This window comes from Loxodonta africana, chromosome 20 (assembly GCF_030014295.1).
Source record: "Loxodonta africana isolate mLoxAfr1 chromosome 20, mLoxAfr1.hap2, whole genome shotgun sequence".
Classification (NCBI taxonomy): Eukaryota; Metazoa; Chordata; class Mammalia; order Proboscidea; family Elephantidae; genus Loxodonta; species Loxodonta africana.
In genome coordinates, this window is record NC_087361.1 from 71076169 (window position 1) to 71098455 (window position 22287).

General features: G+C 47.8%; 1 protein-coding gene across 4 annotated transcripts in view; it reads right to left on the bottom strand.

The window, feature by feature from the left end:
* ATP2B4 (ATPase plasma membrane Ca2+ transporting 4) overlaps window positions 1–22287 on the bottom strand; it is a 117560-nt gene that overhangs the window by 48649 nt on the left and 46624 nt on the right. For all 4 annotated transcript variants that reach the window (XM_064273365.1, XM_064273364.1, XM_010590229.3 and 1 more), the window contains exon 2: window positions 10805–11471. In XM_064273365.1, the coding sequence (XP_064129435.1) occupies window positions 10805–10997 (193 nt within the window). In that variant the 5' untranslated portion in view covers window positions 10998–11471. The remainder of the gene's footprint in view (window positions 1–10804; window positions 11472–22287) is intronic.

Sequence of the window (22287 nt, forward strand, 5' to 3'; positions counted from 1 at the left end):
GCCTTGCTGGTTTTCTTTCCTCAGGGACCTGAGTTGGCAAGGCTGTGCCAATTTGAGACTGCTGTGCTGGAGGGTCACGTTTGCTTGAGGGAAATAAGAGTTCTAATAATTTGTTAATCTACCTAGAATGTTCCTCAGGGAAGCAGGATTCACGAGGTAAGGGAGGAGACTGCCTTTTGGGCATCCCCTTTAACCCTTTAACAAGGGTATTGTTGATGTTAGCTGCCATTGAGTCAATTCCAAACCGTGCATGTGCACAGCAGAACTGCTCCCTAGGGTTTTCGAGGCTACAAACTTTTGGAAGCAGATCACCAGGCCTGTCTTCCGAGGCGCCTCTAGGTGAGTTCAAACCATGAACATTTTGGTTAGTAGCTGAGTGCTTAGCCTCTGGGGGACTCTGACAAAACCAAACCCATTGCTATTGAGTCAATTCCAACTCATAGTGTCCCTACAGGACAGGGTAGAACTGCCTCAGGGTTTCCAAAGCTGTAAATCCTTATGGAAGCAGACTGCCACATCTTTCTACCACAGAGCAATTGGTGGGTTTGAGCTAAGAACCTTTCAGTTAGCAGCCAGGTGCTTAACCACCGCACTGCCAAAAACCAAACAAAAAAAACCCCAAACCCGTTGCCATCGAGTTGATTCCGAAACAAGGGTTTGTAGATAATTATGAGGGCAAAACAGGACATTAGATATTAGAGGCCATCCTAAGGGGCATCCCAATAGCCTAATGAAGGCCAATAATACAATAATCTAGCTGCCTTGTATCCCATCTGAGGGTGCAGGAAGCAGGAACACCTGCCCCTCTTTGCTCTCAAATTAATACCTTGTAGTCATCTTTGATTCTGCTCTCTCTCATCTCCTGCTTCTATTTAGTCAGGGAAGCCTATCAGTGCAACCTTCAAAAGATACCCAGAGTCCCATCCCTTCCACTGCTATTCTCGTGGCCTAAGCCATCCTCATGTCTCACCTGGATTATTGCAACGGTCTTCTCACGGTCTTCCTGCTTCCACCCTTGCGCTCTGAGAGTCTGTTCTCGACATAGCAGCCAGAAGGGTCTTTTTTAAAAACCTAAGGCAGTACATGCAACTCATCTGCTCAGAACCATGTGGTGGCTTTTCCCTGCAGTGAAACTGGGCACTGAAAATGGCCTGTATGGCCTGTATGGGCCTTCTATCCCTCTGCCCCACAGGGGGGCCCTTTACCTCTCCAGCTTTATCTCCTACTGTTTCCCGCCACTGTTCACTGAGATCCAGCCAAGTCAGCCTTCCCGATTTCCTCTGGACACACAAGACTGCTTCTGCCTCAGGGCCTCTGCCCAGGATCCTCTTCACTAGCTAGGACTCATTCCCTTACCTCCTTCAGGACTTTGTACAAAAATCACCTTCTTAGTAAGGTGTAATTTGACTGCTGTATTCAAAATTGCAACTTCTCTGCTCTGGATCACTCAATCCCCCTTATCCTATCCTGTTCAGTTGCTTCCCTCCCTAGATCTTCTGACCTTGCATATTATATACCATTTACTCACGTATTATGCTTGTCTATTCCCCTCCACAAGGGCAGGGTTTTCGTTCTTGTTCCTCAGGCCTATAACAGTGCCTGGCACAGAGCACACATACAAATTTGTGTAATGAATTGACTGAACGAGTAATAAATAAGATTGTTAGCATTTAACTATGTGCCAGACGCTTCACCAGGCACATTCGTGCATCCTCACTCAAAGGTCGCAAACCTATGTGGTAAAAAAAAAAAAACTAGTGGTAGCTACCATTAATCCCATTTTACATATAAGCAAGCTGAGGCCTGTAGAGGCTCAAGCTAGTAACTGGCAGGGCCTATACTACTCCACAGGAGGCAGCAGGATGCCAGCCTACATGTAAAGGGGCCTGGAGGCAACTGTCCTCAGCTGAGGCTTCATTCTAATCAATTTGTCCTGGTTTGCCTGGGACTTTCCTAGTTTTAGCCCTGAAATTCCCACTGCCCAGAGGCCAACCCCTCCCAAGCCCACTAGTCCTGGGCAAACTGGGATGACTTGTCACCCCAATCATCACCACAGGGCAGACCCACCTGCTGCCTTCCTTTGTACTTCCAAGCAAGTTAGCACTGTTCTCACTGTTTACAATTGGGGTGAATGAGTCCTGTTTTTTTCCTAGCAGGACAGGAACGGTAATATCAGGTTTGTCATAGTCCAACCTACGAATTTTGTACTCAATGAAAGATTCATAATGGTCTCTTTTGGACCTAAGCAAATGAAGCAAGACATGTCAGAGAAAACAAAGGCCAGGCCTTGCTCTTGCCTAGATGCCTCAAAGTCACACCCTTGCTTCTTTTTTGCCACTGGCTACTCATCTATCTGCTCCACCTTAAGTCACCCTAAACTCTTACAATAGCTACCTTAAGAAGTCAAGTGGCTGTCCCAGTTCCCAGCATGCCCTGCGGCAGGGAGGGGCTGGTTGGGGCTGTTAGAAGTAGTAGCCTTGGGAATCCTCTCTCTGACATGTGGAGTGGCACGGGAAAGCCATGTGGGCCTGGGAGCTCTGCCAATCCCCAATTTTGGGCTTTCCATTCTAATTCTTCCTTCCCCAGATCTCAGCAGCTGTAATTTCACAGCCCAGGAAATGGGTGTAGGCCCTGATCTCTGTAGTTGCAGCTCTAATACACAGCCTCCTGGTGAGGACAAGGAAGACTTTGGTGGGGAAAGAATGCTGACAACAAAGGAAAAGGTTTTCCCTAGAAATCCAGCAGTAAAATGAGAGGAAACCTTGTCCCCAAGAACCTGGGAGAGAGCCCCACCCAAATCGGGAGTATGTCTGGCCCTATGAACCAGACTGAACACATGAGCTGGGGGTACAAGAGGAATGTTAGGCTGTGAAGCCATCGCCCCCACCCCATGCTGGGGAGATACATGGCCTCTGCCAGCCCGGGCGGAGGACTACAGGCAGCAGTGGAAAATCTGCGTATGCCGTGAGCCTTGCAGGACCCAGGGGCTGGGAGGAGCAGCTGAGCCCAGCCCTCAGTGGCCTGGCTCCAGCAGGGAAGGAGAGCCAGCTTCCTGAAGATGCCAAGGACAGTGGGCAGAGGCACCCTTTATCAGGATCGCTCCAGAAAGGGTGGGGCTAGGTTAGACACCATGAGGGACTTCCCAGCTGTCTGGCTTAAAATACCAAAAGCAGCAAAAGAGTCAGCTCCCACAGAGATAGTACAAGAGAGAAGTTTCTCTGGGTTGGTCTGACAATAGTCCTGCTCTGTACAGGAGAAGGACAGGCAGCAAAATACCTTTCAAGTCCTACCTTAAAAACCATGGATTGTGAGGCGAGGCGGGGAGCAGTGGCTTAAAATCAATACAGTACCTGATGTCAGCCAAATGCAGCTCCTCCAAGGAGCGGAAAGCAGTTTCCCTACTTCAGCGTCTCCAGTTTAACACATCCGCGGGTTGGAGACGTGTTCCCTATCTGCTGGACTTCCAGCCCCTAGAGAATAAGCAGTCTATTCAAGGGCACAGCAAGAGGGTGACAGACGTAGAGAAGACCGCCCCTTTCCTCATGCTCAGCACACAAAGCCCCTGCCCAACATGGGCAGCCTCCTGAGGGAATGTCTCCCCTTATCCAGCCCCCTGCTCTGTCCCTTTATTGAAAACACTCTGGTGCAGGAAGAGCGAGCTCCGCAGAGCGCCCTCCCCAGCCCTCTGCTCAGCTGCCTTCTCCGGTCGGTCCTGCCTTCTGCAGTCCTGCCTGCATGTGCTTCCATCCAATATCACACTCCCCAGAGCTCACATCTCGGAGCTAAATAAAAAAGAGCGAGAGCCCACTTCCAAGAGTAGACGCAGTACCTGCTCAGCCAAGGGGGGAGAAATGCCATCTTTCTTTCCACCCCCAGCTGATGGTTAAATGCAAAGCAACAACAAAAAGGTTTAAAAAAAACCCCAAAGTTGCAATGGTTTCTGTGAGCTGCCCGAGGAAGGCAGCATAAAGTGTTTCAGGTCTGGTGAAGAGGCAGGGAGGGTTCACAGGTTCAGGATGACTTCACCACAGCTCTCCCCATCAAGAGCCTCTGCCCACTGCCTGGCGGCATAATGCCAGCTAACCCAGAAGCCGGACTTCTGGTAAGGAGGGGACGTAGAGAAAAGAATTTTCAGAGCTCTGGGGCTGGGCTGGGAAAGAGAAGGCCCACAGCTGTTGGCCTAATTCAACCCTAGGCACGTAACTCAAACCAGACAGGGAACTCCCAGGATGCACTGTGGAATTCCCGCCGGGGGAGGGCAATTTCACTCAAGCGTCTTTCCCAATCATCTGCCATCTCACTGCCAATGCTGCTTCCCCAAGTTTTATGAAAATCTTTCTCTCTACCACTTACTGAGTATTTCTTTTATGAAGCCGCAGGCCTTCTGGACTTGCCTCAACTACCCCTTCCTAGCTCAGTTTGAGCTGGTCTGCCCATCTCAACCCTTCCCCTCCTCCAAGATATTCTTTTGGCTTGAACCTCGCTCACATCTTAAACTAGTGCTGACACTTCTGACCACAGTTATTAATCTCTGCGGCCATGCCTGCCCTGTACACCACTGTTCCTTCCCTACCATAGGCAATGCGGACAGACGTAAGGGAAGAGTTTGCTGAAATTGTATTCAGGATCACTTATTTGGCATCCTCAGTGGGGCTGGGGCAAGGGATCAAGGTGATGGTTGCCGGGCAGAAGGCATTAGGAGAGGTAGTTGGGCTATACTTCTGTCCTCAATGATGAGCTCCTAAAAACTGATATTCCAAAGCTGACTATAAGCCCTAAAGGTAGGGAGAAAAATCTCGAGTCAGTCGTTCATCTTCCTCCCACATCTGTTCATCCCATATTCTCTCACCTAGTGGTGGTACAGTGGTTAAGTGCTCCACTGCTAACCAAAAGGTTGGCAGTCCAAACCCACCAGTGGCTCCGTGGGAGAAAAGACCTGTCTATCTGCTCCTGTAAAAATTACAGTTTAAGAAATCCTATGGGGCAGTTCTACTCTGTCATACATGGTGGTTAGGAGTCGCATCTAACAACAGTCCTCCACATCCCTTCAACACGAATGTTCTCTACAACGGTGGTCTCTAGTGTTAAAATGTTACAATGACTAACATTTAGTAATAAATATTAGTACAGTATAGTAGTAGTACTGTACTATAATAAATGCTGGTAGTGTTGTAGGTGGACACTTACTGGGGATATAGATGATGGTACTAGAAATTTCCATCTGCCACACTGAGGGAGAGTCCAAACCCAGTACGTGCCAGCTTGCGGCAAAATGAACAATTGTTGGTAGAGCCTACCACTGACCTCACAAGATATGGTAATAGGAACACAGATGAACTCCAGAGGTGTTATGGTGACAGGAAGTGTTAACCTAGATCCCGAAGCTAATGAAGCGAAATTGTAATTTGGGTTGATGATCTTAAAACAGATTATTTCACCTCTTTTTGCCATTTGCTCTCCACAGAATCTCAGTTCCCCAGACCCAAGTTGCTACTCAGCAAGTACGGAAGGCAAAGAAGCTTGGATCTCATGCCAGGAACATTCAGTAAATGTAGCAATAACATAGAGCGTGGCCGTGCCAGAGCTTCCATAGCTAATCAGATGATACACGAGTCCCATCTCCAATTTCGGAGACCCCTTCCCTTCCCTGCAATCTCTTCAGTTCAGGTCTCCATATTGGGAACTCCCATAACCCCCTGCTCTCCCTGTCAGCACTACTGCAATGTTTCTGAAATTGCCTTAATTTGTGCACATCCTCTGTTAGCCTATAGGCGCTACGGAAGGAGAGGCTGTGCTGCCATGTTCACTGCTGTGTCTTCCAAGCACCTAGTAGACATTAAACATTTGTTCAATGTTGTTGAAAAGGAATCGGAAGCCCTCTCTATTCCACTGTCACACCCTCAACTCTGCAGAGGAGAAAAAAGTAGAGCGGCACAGAAAAAACAAAAAACCAAACCCGCTGCCATTGAGTTGATTCAGACTCATGGCAACCCCATGCATACAGAGTTGAACTGCCCAAGACGGTTTTCTTGGCAGATTGCTTGGCCTTTTACAAGCAGATTGCTAGGCCTTTCTTCCGTAGTGCTGCTGGGTGGGTTTGAACCATCAGCCTTTAGGTGAGTAGCTGAGAGCAAATCTCTTGTGCCACGCAGGGATCCTAAAAGGGCACAGAGGGGCTATGAAATAGAAAATCCTGCCAACATTATTCCGGATCTAAATTCAACAGAAATTCTGAAAGAAACCTCACAGCTCATATTTACCATTTATTCATGGCTTCCCTTCTGATCTGGGCGCAGACCTTTCGCCAAAGTGCTGACCTAGCTTTCCCTCAGAAAATATTATTCTTCTTTCTAAAAAGGCATAGAAATCACTGAGGACCAACACGGAAAAGTTGGGTGGTGAAAGAAAAATACGTACAACCTTCTATCTAGATCAAAGTTCATCTAGTATCATCCCTTATTTCTACACAGAAAGTGATACTGAGACTAAGGAAAATACCTCTTCTCTTTTCTTCCTTTTAAGCAAAAAGTCATTCTCATTCTAGATTCACCAAAGGTTTCCCCTGCTCACTGAGGCCATGAGATAGTGTGGGAAACCCCTCTTAGAAGATTAGCTTCTAGCCCATATCATCTGTGCCCTTTGGGGACAGAGTGTGTGGTTGGATTGGGGGTATGGTGAGGAGAGAAGAAGAGACGATAAAACGGGGAAAAAGAAGTTGGGTAAAAGAAGTAAGCAAACTAAAAGGATTCCATTGGTGCAAGATATTCAGATTTTTTCTTACTGAGGAGCGCCCAAAGCAACGCAGTTTGCTCAGGAGTTGGTGCTTCGCCTTTGCCTCTTTGCTTTTGTTTATATACAACCATGAAGGCTAAAATCTTTATTCAGTTTGATGTAAATATGTGCCCTCTCTCAAGTCTCCCCCCACAACAGCCCTACACACAACTTCTGGTTTCCCTGCCTTTCCTTCGATTTTTTGCTTACACTCTCAGCCTTGTTTCTGATTGTTGCTGAGTGCTGAGGTAACCGAGCACTTCTAAGCCTTCTTGTTTCTAAACAACTCTTAGCCACTGGGGGAACTCCTCTTACTCCAACTAACCAATGTATATTCAAGGACTACAAGCCAATGTTAACATTAGCCTTGAGTCACAATCAGATGTTTTGTCAGGTACTCCAAATGGAAAATGAGATTTTAAACTATCTGTGCTTCTCAGATTGTGTTGCTGCTCTAACCTAAGAGGCAGAACACCGATGGACTGTGAGCCAGAAAACATAAAATATTCTATCATATTCTACCTGGTGGTAAGACCTTACACCTCCCCCCCTAAAAAACAAACAAACAAAAACCCATTGGCTACGAGTGGATTCTGACTCACAGTGACCCTATAGGACAGAACAGAACTGGCCCACAGGGTTTCCAGGGAGTGGCTGGTGGATTCATACTGCTGACCTTCCAGTTAGCAGCTGTAGCTCTTAACCACTGCGTCTAAGGTAAGATCTTAGGCAGCTTATTTAACCTTTTTGGCAGAGAGAGAGAGACTATATTAAAATTAAGTCCTGCTTGCCTTTGGAATGGTGTAAATCTAGAATGACAAAACTACGGCAGTGTTAGAAACATTATAAACCCCAAGTCATGCAAGGCCCCTGAGCTGCAGCTACGGTTAAAAAAGAAAAATCCTGCCAATCTATGCCAGAGATTCTCAACAATCAACAGAAAATAAAGCGGAAAGGTTCTACTCTGGGAATTCAATCTGAAACAGGAAGATGTAAATTTACATACTCTAGGAGCCAATCTCTCTAGTCTCCCCCAAATTCACCTTGGTTTCCTACCAGCAGAACTCAAGGCAGCAGGTATATTTCTTCTATTCTTATTAGACTGCAGAGGCTTCCCACAGGTGACAAAACTATGCTAGGCTGTCAGGCACCTCAGTATGGTCTTCTGTGAACAGACTGGCTTTTTATAGCAACAGCTCACTGGGGCACCTGGATACTGATGCTCTTTTCTGTGCCTGTTCAGCTACACAGCTCAGCATTGCCCTTGTCTGGATAGAGACTCCTGTGTCGGAGTCTCCTTTACCTACCTGTGTATTCTCCTCACCCACAAGGTCATTGTTGTCATTGGGGGTTAAGAATTACTAATGGAACATTTGTTTTCTGACACCCAATCTCCCCAGTTCCAGGACCAGCCCTATGGTAAGTCTTACATTAAAAACAAATCATGATACATATTTGTAATCTAAGCAAGCAGGAGAAGGACAGTGGACAACTGTGCCTGGGATAGGAATACTGGGATATAGTCATGGCCAAGGTCTACAGCAACAGAGACACCTGTCATTAGAAGGATTGGCTTTCAACGATAGGTCTGAAACCAGGGCTTCGAAAGAATCTAGGGACATTAACTAGGTCCATAACATTTGGTATCTAATATTAAGGGAAAAGTAGAATATATACTGGCTTTTGGGAATGGCAGCTCTCTGGGAATCAGAAATAAATAGTAGCAGCTACTGGAAAGGATTTGGAAAAAGGGAAGGGGAATCTGCCATTAGGAGTTCCCAAGCTTCCAGCTTATCTGAACTCCTGAACTTTATTTTGTGAGAGAAACAACTGACCAAAGAGATCAAGACCAGCATAGGAAAGGGAAGTGAAAGAGTCTGCTTAAATTCTGATAGGTGCTTCTAAAGTACTGCACTATCTCAGTAAAAACCTAACAAACCCTTTGCTGTTGAGTCTATTTCAACTCATAGCAACCCTAGAGGACAGAGTAGAACTGCCCCACAGAGTTTCCAAGGGGCTCCTGGTGAATTCAAACTGCTGACCTTTTGGTTAGCAGCCATAGCACTTGACCACTAGGCCACCAGGGTTTACAGTAAAGCCAGATGCTGTTGAGCTGATTCCAACTCGTGGCAACTCCATGTGTTTCGGAGCTGAACTGCACTCCACAGGGTTTTCAGTGGCTGTGACCTTTCAGGAGGAGAGCGCCAGGACTTCCTGCATGAATTCCAACTGCCAGCCTTTTGGTTAGTAGCAAAGAGCTTAACCCAGGAACTCCATAACAGGACTAGTCTTTCTTTAAGGGCCATATTGCTCTAAAAGTGGCAGGATAAAGAAATCTAGCTGGTGAGAAGTAGGTAGTGCTCAAAGGGCAGCCATTATATACTAGTCAGAAGGCAAAGACTGAGCCACCTGTAAGCAACATGAAAGCAACTAAGCCTTGTCATCTTAACCAGGTCTCTTTTTGAGGTCAAGAGGTGAGTGCGGGAAGGGACAGTGGCTGCAGTTACACATGCAGTAACCTTTCCAGACAGAACAATACACTGCGCCCCGTAGCCACTCATATTCTGGCAAATGTCTTCAGACACATGGGCTCCGTTTTAACCTAAGGCAATCAATTTATTACATACCTATTATGTGTTTGGGCACTGTACACACACTGTGTTATTTAATCGCAGTAACTCTATGGGCTAAGTATTGTCAACATGATTTTCAAAGAAGACACAGGCTCGGGAAGGTTGACTAGTAACTGTTCAGTATTTTTCAGCTAGTAACTGGTAGAGCCAGTATTTGAACTCAAAGCCTATGAGATAGGAAACTGAACTCTAGAGGTAAAGAGACCAAGTAGGGCAGCTCCCTTAGGTTGCCAAGAAAAAAATGACATTGGATATGTATATCTATGTAAAAAGCTCGCTCTCTCTCTTTTTCTCTTTTTTATCCTAAAGAGTCTGGACTCCAATTCCCTGACTTGTAGTACAGCATCAGCGAGGGCTCAACGCCTCTTGTTAGAATTGGGAAGAAACATGATGTCGCCTCTGAGGAAGGCTCAGAAACAATATCTCAGGAGGCTGAGGGCCTCAGAAGGACAAGATCTTTGCTCCATCTCATGCTGCTGCCTGACCTGTAGGGTCAAGCAAGAACCTGTAACAGAGATGCTGAAACCAAGCACAAGTAAGAAAGCAGGGCTCCTTGTGCTCTCGCCCCACTTCAATGAAGCAAACTTTCATATTACCATAGCCACTAGGCAACTGGGCTGAGCCAGGTAAGCATCAAGCTGGATTTTTCTTTTTCTTTGAGAATAGGTTAAGAAGAACTATATGAAAACTGGATCAGTCAGGGTTGAAAAGGGCATCAATAATCCTCTGATAGAAATCAGAGGGAATGACCCAAAGATATAAAGGGTACAACTATATACCTAATGATTTACCATTCCATTTTTAAGTGTATACAGTAGGGAAGTTCTAAATTGGGCAAATAGGCTTATTTATTTTTGTGCCCATCCCTCCCCTCATTATACTGTAAAATCAGTGTGGGGAAGAATTATACAGTAAAACCCGTGAAAGCCAAAACCTGTGTAAGGTGGAAGACTGTCAGAGAAGGAAAACTAAAATATTTTCCACTAAAACAAGCGATTTGAAAGTAGTAAGACTACACCCTGTAAAATGCAAAAAAACTTGTGAGACCCAGAAAAAAAAGGCAGTCCTGTTGAGTTTCAGTTCACACAGGTTTCACTGCATCTAAAACTCTTTTGTAATCAAAGACTGAAACAGAGTAAGGGATTTGATGATTATCTATCGATAAAAGCATCTCTACCATAAACCTTTGTGAAAGGAGAGAATACCCTATTTCTTTGCACTGGGACAGAAGAAGAAGGAAAGAATGATATCCAGAGAATACCAGCTGCTATACTTCTCCCACCAGACACAGACATTCCAATGGGGTCTCCAGAAATGTGCCTTCTCTAGAATCTGGAAAAACAACATTCTGAAGCACTAGCTACCTTCCCCTAATCCCCTACCCATGATGTGGTCTTTACCTTCCACGGGGGAGGTTTTCAGTCTAGTGCAGATATTCTGTACATCTCCATAGTGGTCATGAATCTGGTTCATTGCATCGGTCGAACGCAGCTCCATGAGCTTCCTCAGGTCCATCACCGAGCAGCCAAAGTCCCCTTCACGGCTGTCAACCATCGAGTTGGCCGCCAAGGCATGTTCTGATGGGTTCGTCATTTTGCCTGCTGTTACCAAGCCTCTCAACCAGAGAAGATGTGGAGTTTCCCTTCCTCTGATCAGGGTCTCTTGCCTTCCTGCCCCCACTTATCCCTACTTTTTGCTTCTCTGGGGGCCTAGTTAGGAATCAGACCGGCTATATCTTGTGCAATAAACTTCACAGTAGCAGCTCCAAGCCCAGATTCTTCCTTGTGTGTGAAGCCTGGCAGAGAGAGGAGGAAGAGAATGGGGGAAGGGAGTGGAAGCCGGACCACGTGTCACAATGATTGGCGTCCCCAGGTGGTGATGGAAGTGGTTGTCCAGGGTAGGTAGGTTCCTAGCTCAGACTGCTTTGGCCACATGGAGGTATAAACAGGATGTGCATGTTACTATGGAGGCAATCTTAGCAACAACCAGCAACTGTGGTGGTAGCGAGGCGGCAGGAGAAGGAGGAGGAAGAGGAGGGCTCCCTGGATACCGATGACAACTGGCTCTCTGGAAAAAGATTCAAATATAGACAAAAAGAAACAATTAGAGCAAGCATGGGGACCCAGCATCTGCAAGGACAAGAGGTACCCATCCTAGCACAAGTGTTTAAATGACGGTTGATGCCTGATCTGAACTAGGAGCTGAGGCCTGAGCTGAGTGACCCGGCTCAGGAGAGGCCTTTCCTCCTGGGAGGCCCCAGCAGCCTGTAAATGCCACTGCAGAGATGTAATTCTAGATACATCCCAGTCTTCATGTCTCACCTCTCCCAAACCAAACAGTGCAAATCCCACAAACTTGGAAAGCTCTATTTGAGAGGCCTGCTGGCAAGCGATACAGGGCCCTATAGCCTGACCTTACTTCCAAGAGGCGAGAGGAGATCAGAAAAGGAACCTAGACCCGAGAGAGTTGGAGGGTGGCCTGTCGGTGTGCCAGCCTCCCTCACTCCTGACACCCTTCCCCACTCCCAACACATACATTTACAAACAGGAGGATAACCTGACAGAAGATGTGAAAATCCCAGCTGTATGGCAGTTCTGCAGCCTGCTGCGGGTGCTGTCGATGGGTCAGGCACTAAGTTCGGCTGCTGTCACGGGTCAGGCACTAAGTTCAGCTGCTGTCACGGGTCAGGCACTAAGTTCAGCTGCTGTCATGGGTCAGGCACTAAGTTCGGGTCTTGGGGCTAAGCCCCGGCCCTCTCCAAAAGGCTTTTGAAGGTTGGGGGGGGGGTGCGGTGGGGAGAGTAAAATGCTCTGGCAGATGGAGATATAGGGTGGGACCTTTTTTTATAAAGGACACAGAAAGACCTCTGAGGAGGAAAGATAGTGAGTTTGAAGCCTCTAAGCATTAACGTTTCTCTGGGGAGGCAGGGATGAGACAGCTATCCAGTCATTCTGAGACAGCCAAGGGCCCAGGGAGGTAGACAAGGGGACAAGTCAGCCTGTGTGTGAATGAGCACCAGAGGGTCACAGGCCATCTCAACAAATGCATCTGAGAGGCCAGCATTTCTCCCCTTAGAGGCAGGTGTTGTTACCACTCACACATGCTGACTAAGGGTGCTGCCCTGTGTCTAGGTAAGGATGTGGGAGGCTCACGGTGGGAAAAAGGCTTATCCTGAACCTGGCTCTCAGCTTCCGAGTGGGAGCCACTGCCACAAAGCAGCCATTTAAACGTGAAGGGGCTCTTCCTGCAGGCAGCACGGGATCATGGGGAGCCCAAGAAGTCCCCACTGACTTGAGTTCAGGTACCAGGGGGTGGCAAGGAACCCGGGCCAGCCTCTAATAAACAGATGGCACCCTCACTTCTAAAAGGTGAATAATCAGATAAGGACTTGACTCCTTCGTGAATTACTTTTCTCAAAATCACATGTGGCTGAAGTCCCTGCTGATTCCATTCAAACCTGTCCCATTGGGAGGGAGGTCACCTCCCCCTTTCCCCGTGTGCCCCTGCCTCCCTCCCACCATAAAAAAAAAAATACAACTTATTACAAAGGTTACACAAGCAGGATATTTCTCTTTCTTCCTTCCTTTCTCTCCCTCCCTCCCTCCCTCTCTTTCTTTTCAACACCATACTTCCTTTCTCGGAGTCATCAGGGAATCCTGGGGAACTAGGAGGTCTGAACAGAGCCTGAGGCAGTGTGTCACATTTCCTTCAGGCAGGCTGCCGGAGGAACAGGCAGCATCACAGGATTTTCTCTCCAGTTCCCTGGTTCCGTTTCTCCTCCAAGCCTGGAAGGAGGGAGGGGCGAAAGCAGCAAGAAGCCCACACTGACCAGCAAGTAGAGCTCCTTAGCCTTTCAAGAGGAGGTCGGGACTGGTGCTGATGGAGTACTCAAGTGGGAATCAGGAGATTTTACTTTTCTGTCTCCACCCACTATACTGTTCACTCCACAAGGCAGGGCTTTTTAGCTGTTTTGTTCACTGCTTTACCCCCAGTGCCTAGCAGAGGACCTGCACATTAAATGTAATATATATTTTTACATTCATTTGTGTGCGCATCATTCATTTTTTAAAACATTTATCTTATTTTTGGTGAAAATTTACACAGCAGAATAACCCGTTCAACAATTTCTCCATGTATGGTTCATTGATATTCTTTACATTGTGTCATCATTCTTGTTATCTCTACCCAAATTATTCCACCACTATTAGTTAGTATTTTTTTGTTGAATAACCAGTGGCAGATTCAGAAGTAGATTTATTATCTTCCCAGGCACCCTTTAGGCAAGTCACTTAGCCTTCTTAGGGCTCAGTTCCTCCCACTTTCAATTGGGGGAAGAATGTTGTGTTGTTGTTAGGTACAGTCGAGTCGGTTCCAACTCCTACTGACACTGTATACAACAGAACGAAACACTGCCCAGTCCTGCACCATCCTCACAATCGTTGTTATGCTTGAGCCCATTGTTGGGGGATGAATAGGCCCTACCTTTTCATACCATCCTAAGAATATGGTAAGGGAATGGTGCTTTGAAATCTGAGATGAAAGTTGCCAATGTCTAATCCAGGACACTCAAGTGATGGGAGAAAGCTTAATGTGATCTTAACGACTTTGTTATCTAGCCGTTCACGAAGAAGGGCCACCTGCTCCATGTGCTCCCCATCTTTCCCTGCCAGGGGACCCCCCGCAACCAACAAAGAACAGAAAATTCCAAGACAGCGTCCTTAGTAATAACCACTGGATAGATTGTAACAATTAGCAGTAAGTACTAGCATGTATGGTCTTGGGTCTCTAGGGAACAACTTTCCTAGGAAGAGGGTCAATCTGAGAATTCCTTACTTTGACCTTCTCCTCAGGAAACCAAAGAGAAGAGGCTCTTCCACTCATGTAGGCTTCAGATGAGAAAGGTCATGTAAGATTAGAACACAGGGAAAACATCATGTGAAGTGAAAGACGCCAGTCACAAAGACCATAGAGTGTATCATTCCATTTGTATGACATGTCCAGAATAGATGAATATATAGAGATGGAAAGCAGATTGGTAGTTTCTCAGGGCTGAGGGGAGGTGAGGGCTAGGGTAGTGAGAGCTAAAGGGGTCGAGGTTTCTTTTTAAGGTGATGAAAAATGTTCTAAAATTAACTTTGGTGATGGTTGCCCAGGTCTGTGAATACACTAAAAAACACTGAACTGTACACCTTGAATTGTGAATTATATCTCAGTGAAGCTGTTAATAAAAGAGAGATTAGAACACATGGCACATATGGAAAAGAGTGGAAAAGTTGTCCTGCTTCAGGTTGCTCCAGAGACTCATACACGTTAGGTCAAGCACAAACTGCTGGCACAAAGGTAAGAGGGCAGAACCTAGCTGGGCCCTGGGTTCAAGGCGGGATGGCTATAAACGGTCTTCTGTAGTGAGAATGAGTACGCAGAGCCCATGCTTCTTCCTTAGCCCTGAGCTCTCTGGAATATGAGCTCTCTGCAGCTGCTGAGCTTGCTTGGCCCCTAACCTTATTAGGCAACTGCCAAGGAATGATATGTAAGTGCTCAGGCCACCTCAGCCTCAGACGCAATTCTCAGACTCCTGGGAGGTTCCGCCTCCTGTCAGGTCAGGATTAGTCATTCCACTTGGGGCATTCTGGGTAAGGTATCCTCTCGCTCCCCATTTCTAGCATTTTGCCAGCCTGAGGGATGATAGGATGGAAGAGCCAACTCTCTCCTTCCTTCTTTCCTCCTGAGGCAAGACATATTACTTGACACTCTCGTTAAGTAGTTTTCACCGTCTCCGTCCTGTTCTGTAACTTGTAGCTGACACGTGAAAGAATTTTCATATTAATTCTAAATAGGACAGCTGTGACCTCCCGCCTCACATATGAAGATGCTGAGATCCAGGGATTTAAGGAGTGGGGGTGCTCCTTTTGTTACACCTCACTCCTTTCCTGAGTCTGTGTCTTCTCGTTCTCTGACAAAGAAGCCCTTTAGAACGCAGGCCTCCCTAGGGTATGGAGAATACTCATTTGCGTTTCGAGGGAATGCTTGCTCTTGCCCTTACTTTCTTTCAGAATTAACGACATCATATCCCAGGCAATGACGGTGGAAGAGCCCCATACACACCTCAGTCTCATACCGGAGAAGAACTTACCCCACACTTCCTGATAGCCCAACCTGCAGCTAGGCTCTTTAGCAAGAAACGAGGTACTGCCAGAGACAAGAACTTCATGCTCTCAGCCGCAAAAACATAAGCAATAGCCCAAGACTCTGTTTCCTCCTCTTTTGTCCATCTAAGGAGTCCCTTACTCTTTGAAGCTCTCCCTGGAGCACATTCCCAGACCATGGGAAAAGGGTAACTCGCTGTGTAGGATATGGAGTATGCTTGCTGATATGAAAGAAACCGCCCCCCGCCCTGTCTCCTGCCACAAGTTCCCGTTGAATCTGGCTCAATGCAAGGGAAATGAAGTGTGGACAGAAGTGCGAGAAAGGAAACAGGAGGGACCAAGGGGCGAGGGCTTCAGGCTGGTTGAGCACTGCAGACAAACCTGCCTGGACAAATAAACGGCTGACTTTCAACTCTGGCCTCCCACCCCAGGCAGGGGCTGCTAGGTAGAGCTGACTCTGGCTCCCTGCCCCACCCTGCCCTCCTTCCAGGGCTGAGAACCCCTGCTTAGGAGCAAGTTGGTAGCTCTCAGAGATATGTTTACCTGGAGTGCCAGAATCACTGCCACGTAAGACGTGGGGGGTTTAAGAAGGAAAGACTTTGGAGGAGGGGAAGCTGGCTGGTCCCACCTTGTTAGGTGCCATGGAGTCGGTTCCGACTCATTGCAACCCCATGTACAACAGAACAAAACACTGCCCAGCCCTGCGCCATCTTCACAATAGTTGCTGTGTTTGAGCCCATTGTTGCAGCCACTGTGTCAAACCATCTTATTGAGGGTCTTCCTCTTAGAATGTGCCAAATCTAAATATGAAATCTGCTCCACGGGCCCTTCACAAAACCTGTTCTTTTTTCTCTGACCCAGATGCTCCCTCATCCCAAGTGAGGCTCTACTTCTCCCTATTTTCAGGAGTAGGAAGGCAGGGTGGGAATGAAGGGGGACGAGGGGAATTAATATTTGTTGAGCACTTACAATGTACCAGGTGTTATACCAGGCATTTTAAGTGCCTTGATCTATATAGTGCCTATCATAGTGGTGACATGTTGTGGTTGGTCCATATATGGTTGTTTTTAGTTGTCATCAGGTGGGCCCCTGACTCATGGAGGCCCCATGCATGATGGAATGAAAAGCTGCCTAGCTCTGTGCCAATACCACCATTGGTTGTGGACTGGACTGTTATTATCCACAGAGTTTTCACTGGCTGATTTTCAGAAGTACATCACCAAGCCTTTCTTCTTGTCTATCTTAGCCTGGAAGTTCTGCTGAAACCTGTTCAGCATCATAGTGACACACAACCCTCCACTGACAGACAGATGGTAACTCTACGTGAGGTGCACAACCTGGGAATCAGGTCTCGAAAGGCAAGTGAGAATTCTACAACTGCCCCCATGGTGCATTCATATACAATAGCTACTATCATCATTACATATATTGCCTCACTGTATCCTCACCAACAACCCTAGAAAAGAATATCCCATTTTACAGCTAGGGAAACAGATTCAGAATGTATGCCCCCATCTGAATCCAAACTGAAATCTCAAGTACAGGGACAATCCTGCAAGAAAACGGAGACGAAACCAGGGATTTACTTCCTAAAGCATGCTGAGAAGGCCCACGTACACCTATCTGTGCCTTGCCCATGAGCCCTAAATGGCTCTGAAACAGGTCAGAGGAACACCTCTCTACTGCTTTTGTACCTTCTGGGTAGGTGTAGGGATAGACCCACAGCTTATTAGGGGGCAGACTCCCCCCACGTGCCTCCCCATGGCCACCACACACGTACACACACACACACACACAGACACAGACACACACACACCCCCTACCCCCAACACACACACACAGAGTCAGAATGTGCTTGGCTCTAGGCTGGTATGATTTCACGCATAGCCAGCTCCCACCTGGAGATCTTGGGAATGGAGACGAGGGCTTCCTCTACTCTCTCATCTCACACCCTTGGCCTTGTACCCATGGTGATTTGGGAGAGGCACAGAGAAATCCTAATCTAGGCTCTCTCTCTCCCTTCTCCAGCAGGGGTATTTCCTGTGCCATCACCTGAGTTTCATGAGCTTCACCCCTTCTCTCAGGCACTCCCATGTTTCTAAAAGGGCCATCCCTGCCAAGAAAGCTGGCAAGGACCTGAGGTAGAAGGCTGCCTAGCCTGAAACCTCCTGAGCTAGCCTTCTCTTGGAAGAGACCTACACAGAGGTTGCTCTGTACCTCTTCTCATTAAAAGAAAAAAAAAAAAAAATGTTGCCCTCAAGTGGATTCTGATTCATGGTGGTCCCATGTGTGTCAGAGTAGGACTGTGTTCTGAGGGATTTTCAATGGCTGTGACTTTTCCGGTGCTTCTTCCGAGCTATCTCTGGTTTGAGCCACCAACCTTTCAGTTAGTAGTCGAGGGCTTAGCTGTGCATGGTTTCCAAGACCCAGATTCTAGCCCACCCTCGCCAGCTCCCATCTTTCAGGCCCAGCAGCCACCCTCACTGAGGCCCCAGGTTCTCCCTGCCCTCCCCATGCCTGCCCTGCTGGTTTGCAGAAGCAGACCTGAGCACAGACCCTCCCTCACTCCGCTGAAGCCCTTTTGGAGGCATGTGGGAAGAAGGTCAGAGGGAGATTCACTGACTAGTTCAAGCAGTGATGGCACCACCTGTCATCACCTGACAGCCCATGCCAGGAAGCCAAGTAGGGGCTGGGGCACCAGAGCCAGGCCTCTGCGTGGACCACAGGATGGCAACCTGGGGTCTGCCGTCCTGGAACCTGATGGATATTCTCAGTCAGGCCTAGAACTTGGGTTCTGGTGGCACACCCTTCCCAAAGAGAGAACCCCACTTCCTGGCTAGGAGACAGTATGCATTGAGGCTCCCTCGCTTACTCTCCCCCTTGCCAAATCTGTCACTTTGAGAGTGCCTTCTTCAATTTAGCAGCAGAAATACAATGTAAAATCAAAGCATCTATCTGCAGCTTAACTCCTGGGCCTCAGGGACCCAGAATTCATCTCTCCTCCTTAAAGCCAAGAGTTCACAGGTGGTACAAAAGGTTAACATCCTTAGATGCTAATTGAAAGGTCGGAGGTTCAAGGCCACCCAGAGGTGCCTTGGAAGAAAGACCTGACAATCTACTTTCAAAAAATTTGTCATTGAAAACCTTATGGAGCTCAGCTCTACTCTGACATACATGGAGTTGCCATGAGTCAGAATCAACTCCATGGCAACTGGGTGGTCCCCAGAACCATCGCTTCACTGGAAAGCCACCTGGTACTCCTTGGTCAAATTAAGTGTACGCACCCCCTCAAACTTAGTCATCCTGCTCCTCAGTCATTGTACTTATTCATCTCCCAAAGGGATTTTCACACAGGTCCAGAAGGGTGCATCTACAAGGATGTTCACTAGAGCATTATTTGTGTGATAGGAAGCTGGCGGCAGCATGGGACCTAGTCTCCCATGGATGGACAGGCAAACTACACTAGCTAGATACCATGGAACCTTACGCAATAGTTAGGAAAACAGATCAGACACGTGACAATATCAGTTATCTCAAAAACACAGTGCCTAAAAAAAATGACTTAACAGCTTTTACATAAATGAAAAACACAGGCATCCAAAGCAATAACATACACTTTAAGGGACATATGTCAACAAAGAGATGCATATTAGCAAATCAGAATGCTGCCCACAGGCAGGGAAGGGAATAGCAGTGGGATATGGGGGAAGACAGAACAAAGGCACGGCCTTGCATGGACCAATGATAACGATGGACCATGAATCCATAGTATCATTGATTCCACCTTCTGTACCTGAGGTCCAACAAAATAGAAATAAAGCCCACCATCACCGTCACACGGAATCCTCTCAGTCCTGGAGTGGCTGTATTGAACAGGATATGTTATGATGATGATGGTAAAACTTATCAGTTTTGGCCAGATGCCTTCAGGGGCAGGGAGGAGGTAGGGCCCATGTACAGCACAAGCTTTCTCCGAATGGTGATTCTAAGAATTGACTCGAGGTTGACAGCCTGCTTCTGATCATGTGGCCTTTTGAGATCCAGCCCATGTCAGAGACCCCAGGAGCCACCCCGATAAGGACAGGAAGCTTCACAGCACAGGTAGGGGAACTGAGCAGGTTGGAGGAAGCAGGAATATGCCTGAGAGGGGGCAAGGTCACTCTCCTGGCTCCACTGTAAAGTAGCATCAATATTATCGAGTCAAAAAAGGGCAGTCCCTTGGGCCCAGAGCCATGGGGAAAGCACTGTGTTCCAAATAATCTGAGTCATACTGGCCTGGGTCACCTCGGGGACCTCCTGTGACTCAGGGGTGGAGATTCACAGCAAGCTGGAGCTGAAAAAATGTAGAGGATGAAATAGCAACGCTGCCCATTTCCTTCTGTTGATTAAGGAGGGCAGGAGCTGATTTCAGGTGGGAGCAGCAGGGCCTCCTAGAAGGTCTGCTGTTAATGAAAGGGGCGCAGGCAGCCTCCCCTGACCTCTTACCCTGTTGTGGGAAACAATCAAGATGTGCGTTAGCAGAGGTAACTGCTTCTTACCCTAAGTGGGGCGCTGCTCCTCGGAGCTGGGACAGGAAGCCACTAGGCCAGAAGACAGGACGCAGGCCTTGGGCAGTAACGTTCAAGTATTTAGTGTCACGGACAACATACACTGCCTGTCTTGGGACTGCTGTCCTTCTTCTACATTTTGGTTCCAAGGCCACAAAGGGGCTTTTTAGCAGTGGGATTGGCTCATGGGTTATTTTTAGAAGCCAGTTTCAGCAGAATCATGGCATGCAGGTGGAGAGGGAGCGAAGGGCTGAGCTCCCTTGGCCACTGGGGTCAGGGCATGGTTGCTCCCAGGCCTCAGGTTCTGGTAGAGCCCTCGGTGGTGAGGGGAAAGCTGCCTGGCATGAGACTGAGGCCATATCTCACCCACCAAAAGGGTGTGCCGTAGGCAGGGCTCAGTCCCCAGGGCCCAGCAGGACAGAAAGCAAAATAACATTTCTGTGTGACCTAGACACTAGTCAGTGTATCCCCCACTTGTTACCACACCTGACCAACACTCCATTACCTGCCCCTCCTCCATGACATCTCACCTGTACAGAGTACAGGGAGTCGGCTCCCTGCTTTGCCTATTCCTGTCTTTCTCTCAGCCCAGCTGCTTCCTGGAAGCCACAGGCAAACGAGCCAGGGCTCCGCACTAAGATGGCATTTATCAAGAAAGAGAGCTGGCAGCGCTCCTAAGCAACCTGCCACCTTATTGCCCCTGCCACCTTATCGCCCCATGCTTTAGTCACTCTCATTTACATACTGCACAGGCACAGCCCAGGGCTTTACAAAGCTCCAAGTAATGCTCCCTTGGAGTCCCTGGATGGTGCTTAACGTGGCTCAGCTGCTAACCAAAAGGTTGGCAGTTCGAGTCCACCCAGAGGTGCCTCAGAAGAAAAGCCTGGAGATCTATTTCCAAGAAATCAGCCACTAAAACCTGTATGGACTACAGTTTTACTCTGATACACAGGGGGTTGCCATGAGTTCAAGTCACCTCCGTGGCAACTTGAAAAATGCTCCCTCACACTTGTGGAGAGCTTTAGAGCAGCAGTCCTCAAACCTGAGCACACATCAGAATGAGGTAGAGAACTTCTGCAGGCCTATCGCTGGGCCCCACTCCTAGAGCTTCTGATTCAAGAGGTCTGGGATGGAGCCTGGGAATGCGCATTTCTAACAAGTGCCCTAACAAGGTGGATGCAGATGCTGCGGGTCTGCAGACCACACTTTGGGGACCACTGCAAAGGTTACAAAAAATTATTTTGAACAACCTTGTACGAATCCCCAGAAATGTCAGGTTAGAGCACTCTGGGGCCTCAAATTAGTGCCCAGTCTGAACACTAAATTATGATCCAGGTTGAGAGGGGCAGGCACAGGACTGTCTTGTCACATAGCTCCTTTGGCTTTTCCCTTTCCCTCTTCTAGCCTATCCAGGATGCTGACCTCTGCTGTCATTCCTGCTGCTCAGGGCACCTCCTTTTCCAGAGAGACCCATGGTTTTCCCCAAGGAAAGCCCTCAAAACCAAAACCCATTGCCGTCGAGTCAATTCCAACTCATAGCAACCCTACAGGACAGAGTAGAACCGCCCCGTAGAGCTTCCAAGGAGCGCCTGGTGGATTTGGTTAGCAGCCGTAGCTCTTAACCGCTATGTCACCAGGGTTTCCAGGAAAGCCCCTGCCCTTTTAAAAAAGCCAGTTGCACAGACCACACATGCATTGGAGTTGAAGTATCCTTCATAGGGTCTTCAATGGCTGATTCTTTCAGAAGTAGATTGCCAGACCTTTCTTCCAAGGTGCCTCTGGATGGACTCAAACCTTCACTTTTCAATTAGCAGCTGAGTGCATTAACCATGTGCAGCACCCAGGACTCCTCTCTCTGTTTGACCCATTTAGAGTTGAGAGGACCTCACACAACAGGCTGTAACAGAAGCCAAGATAGCCTCAGAAATTTAAATGAGCTTTTTTTTTTTTTTAATTGCGAGGTCCACTGGACCACCCAGGTCCCTTTCGGGCTCAGGTGGAGCTAAGCACCTTCCCCACTCCAGGGCTTCCAACCCTGCTGACAATTGCATTTCTAACAAGTTCCCAGGGAGTTATACATAAGAATTACCTGGGGATCTTGTTAAAATGTAGATTCTGATTCAGTATATATAGGGTGGAAATGCAAATTCTCAGCAGGGGTTTGAACCAGAACAACCGGTTGGAAGCCCT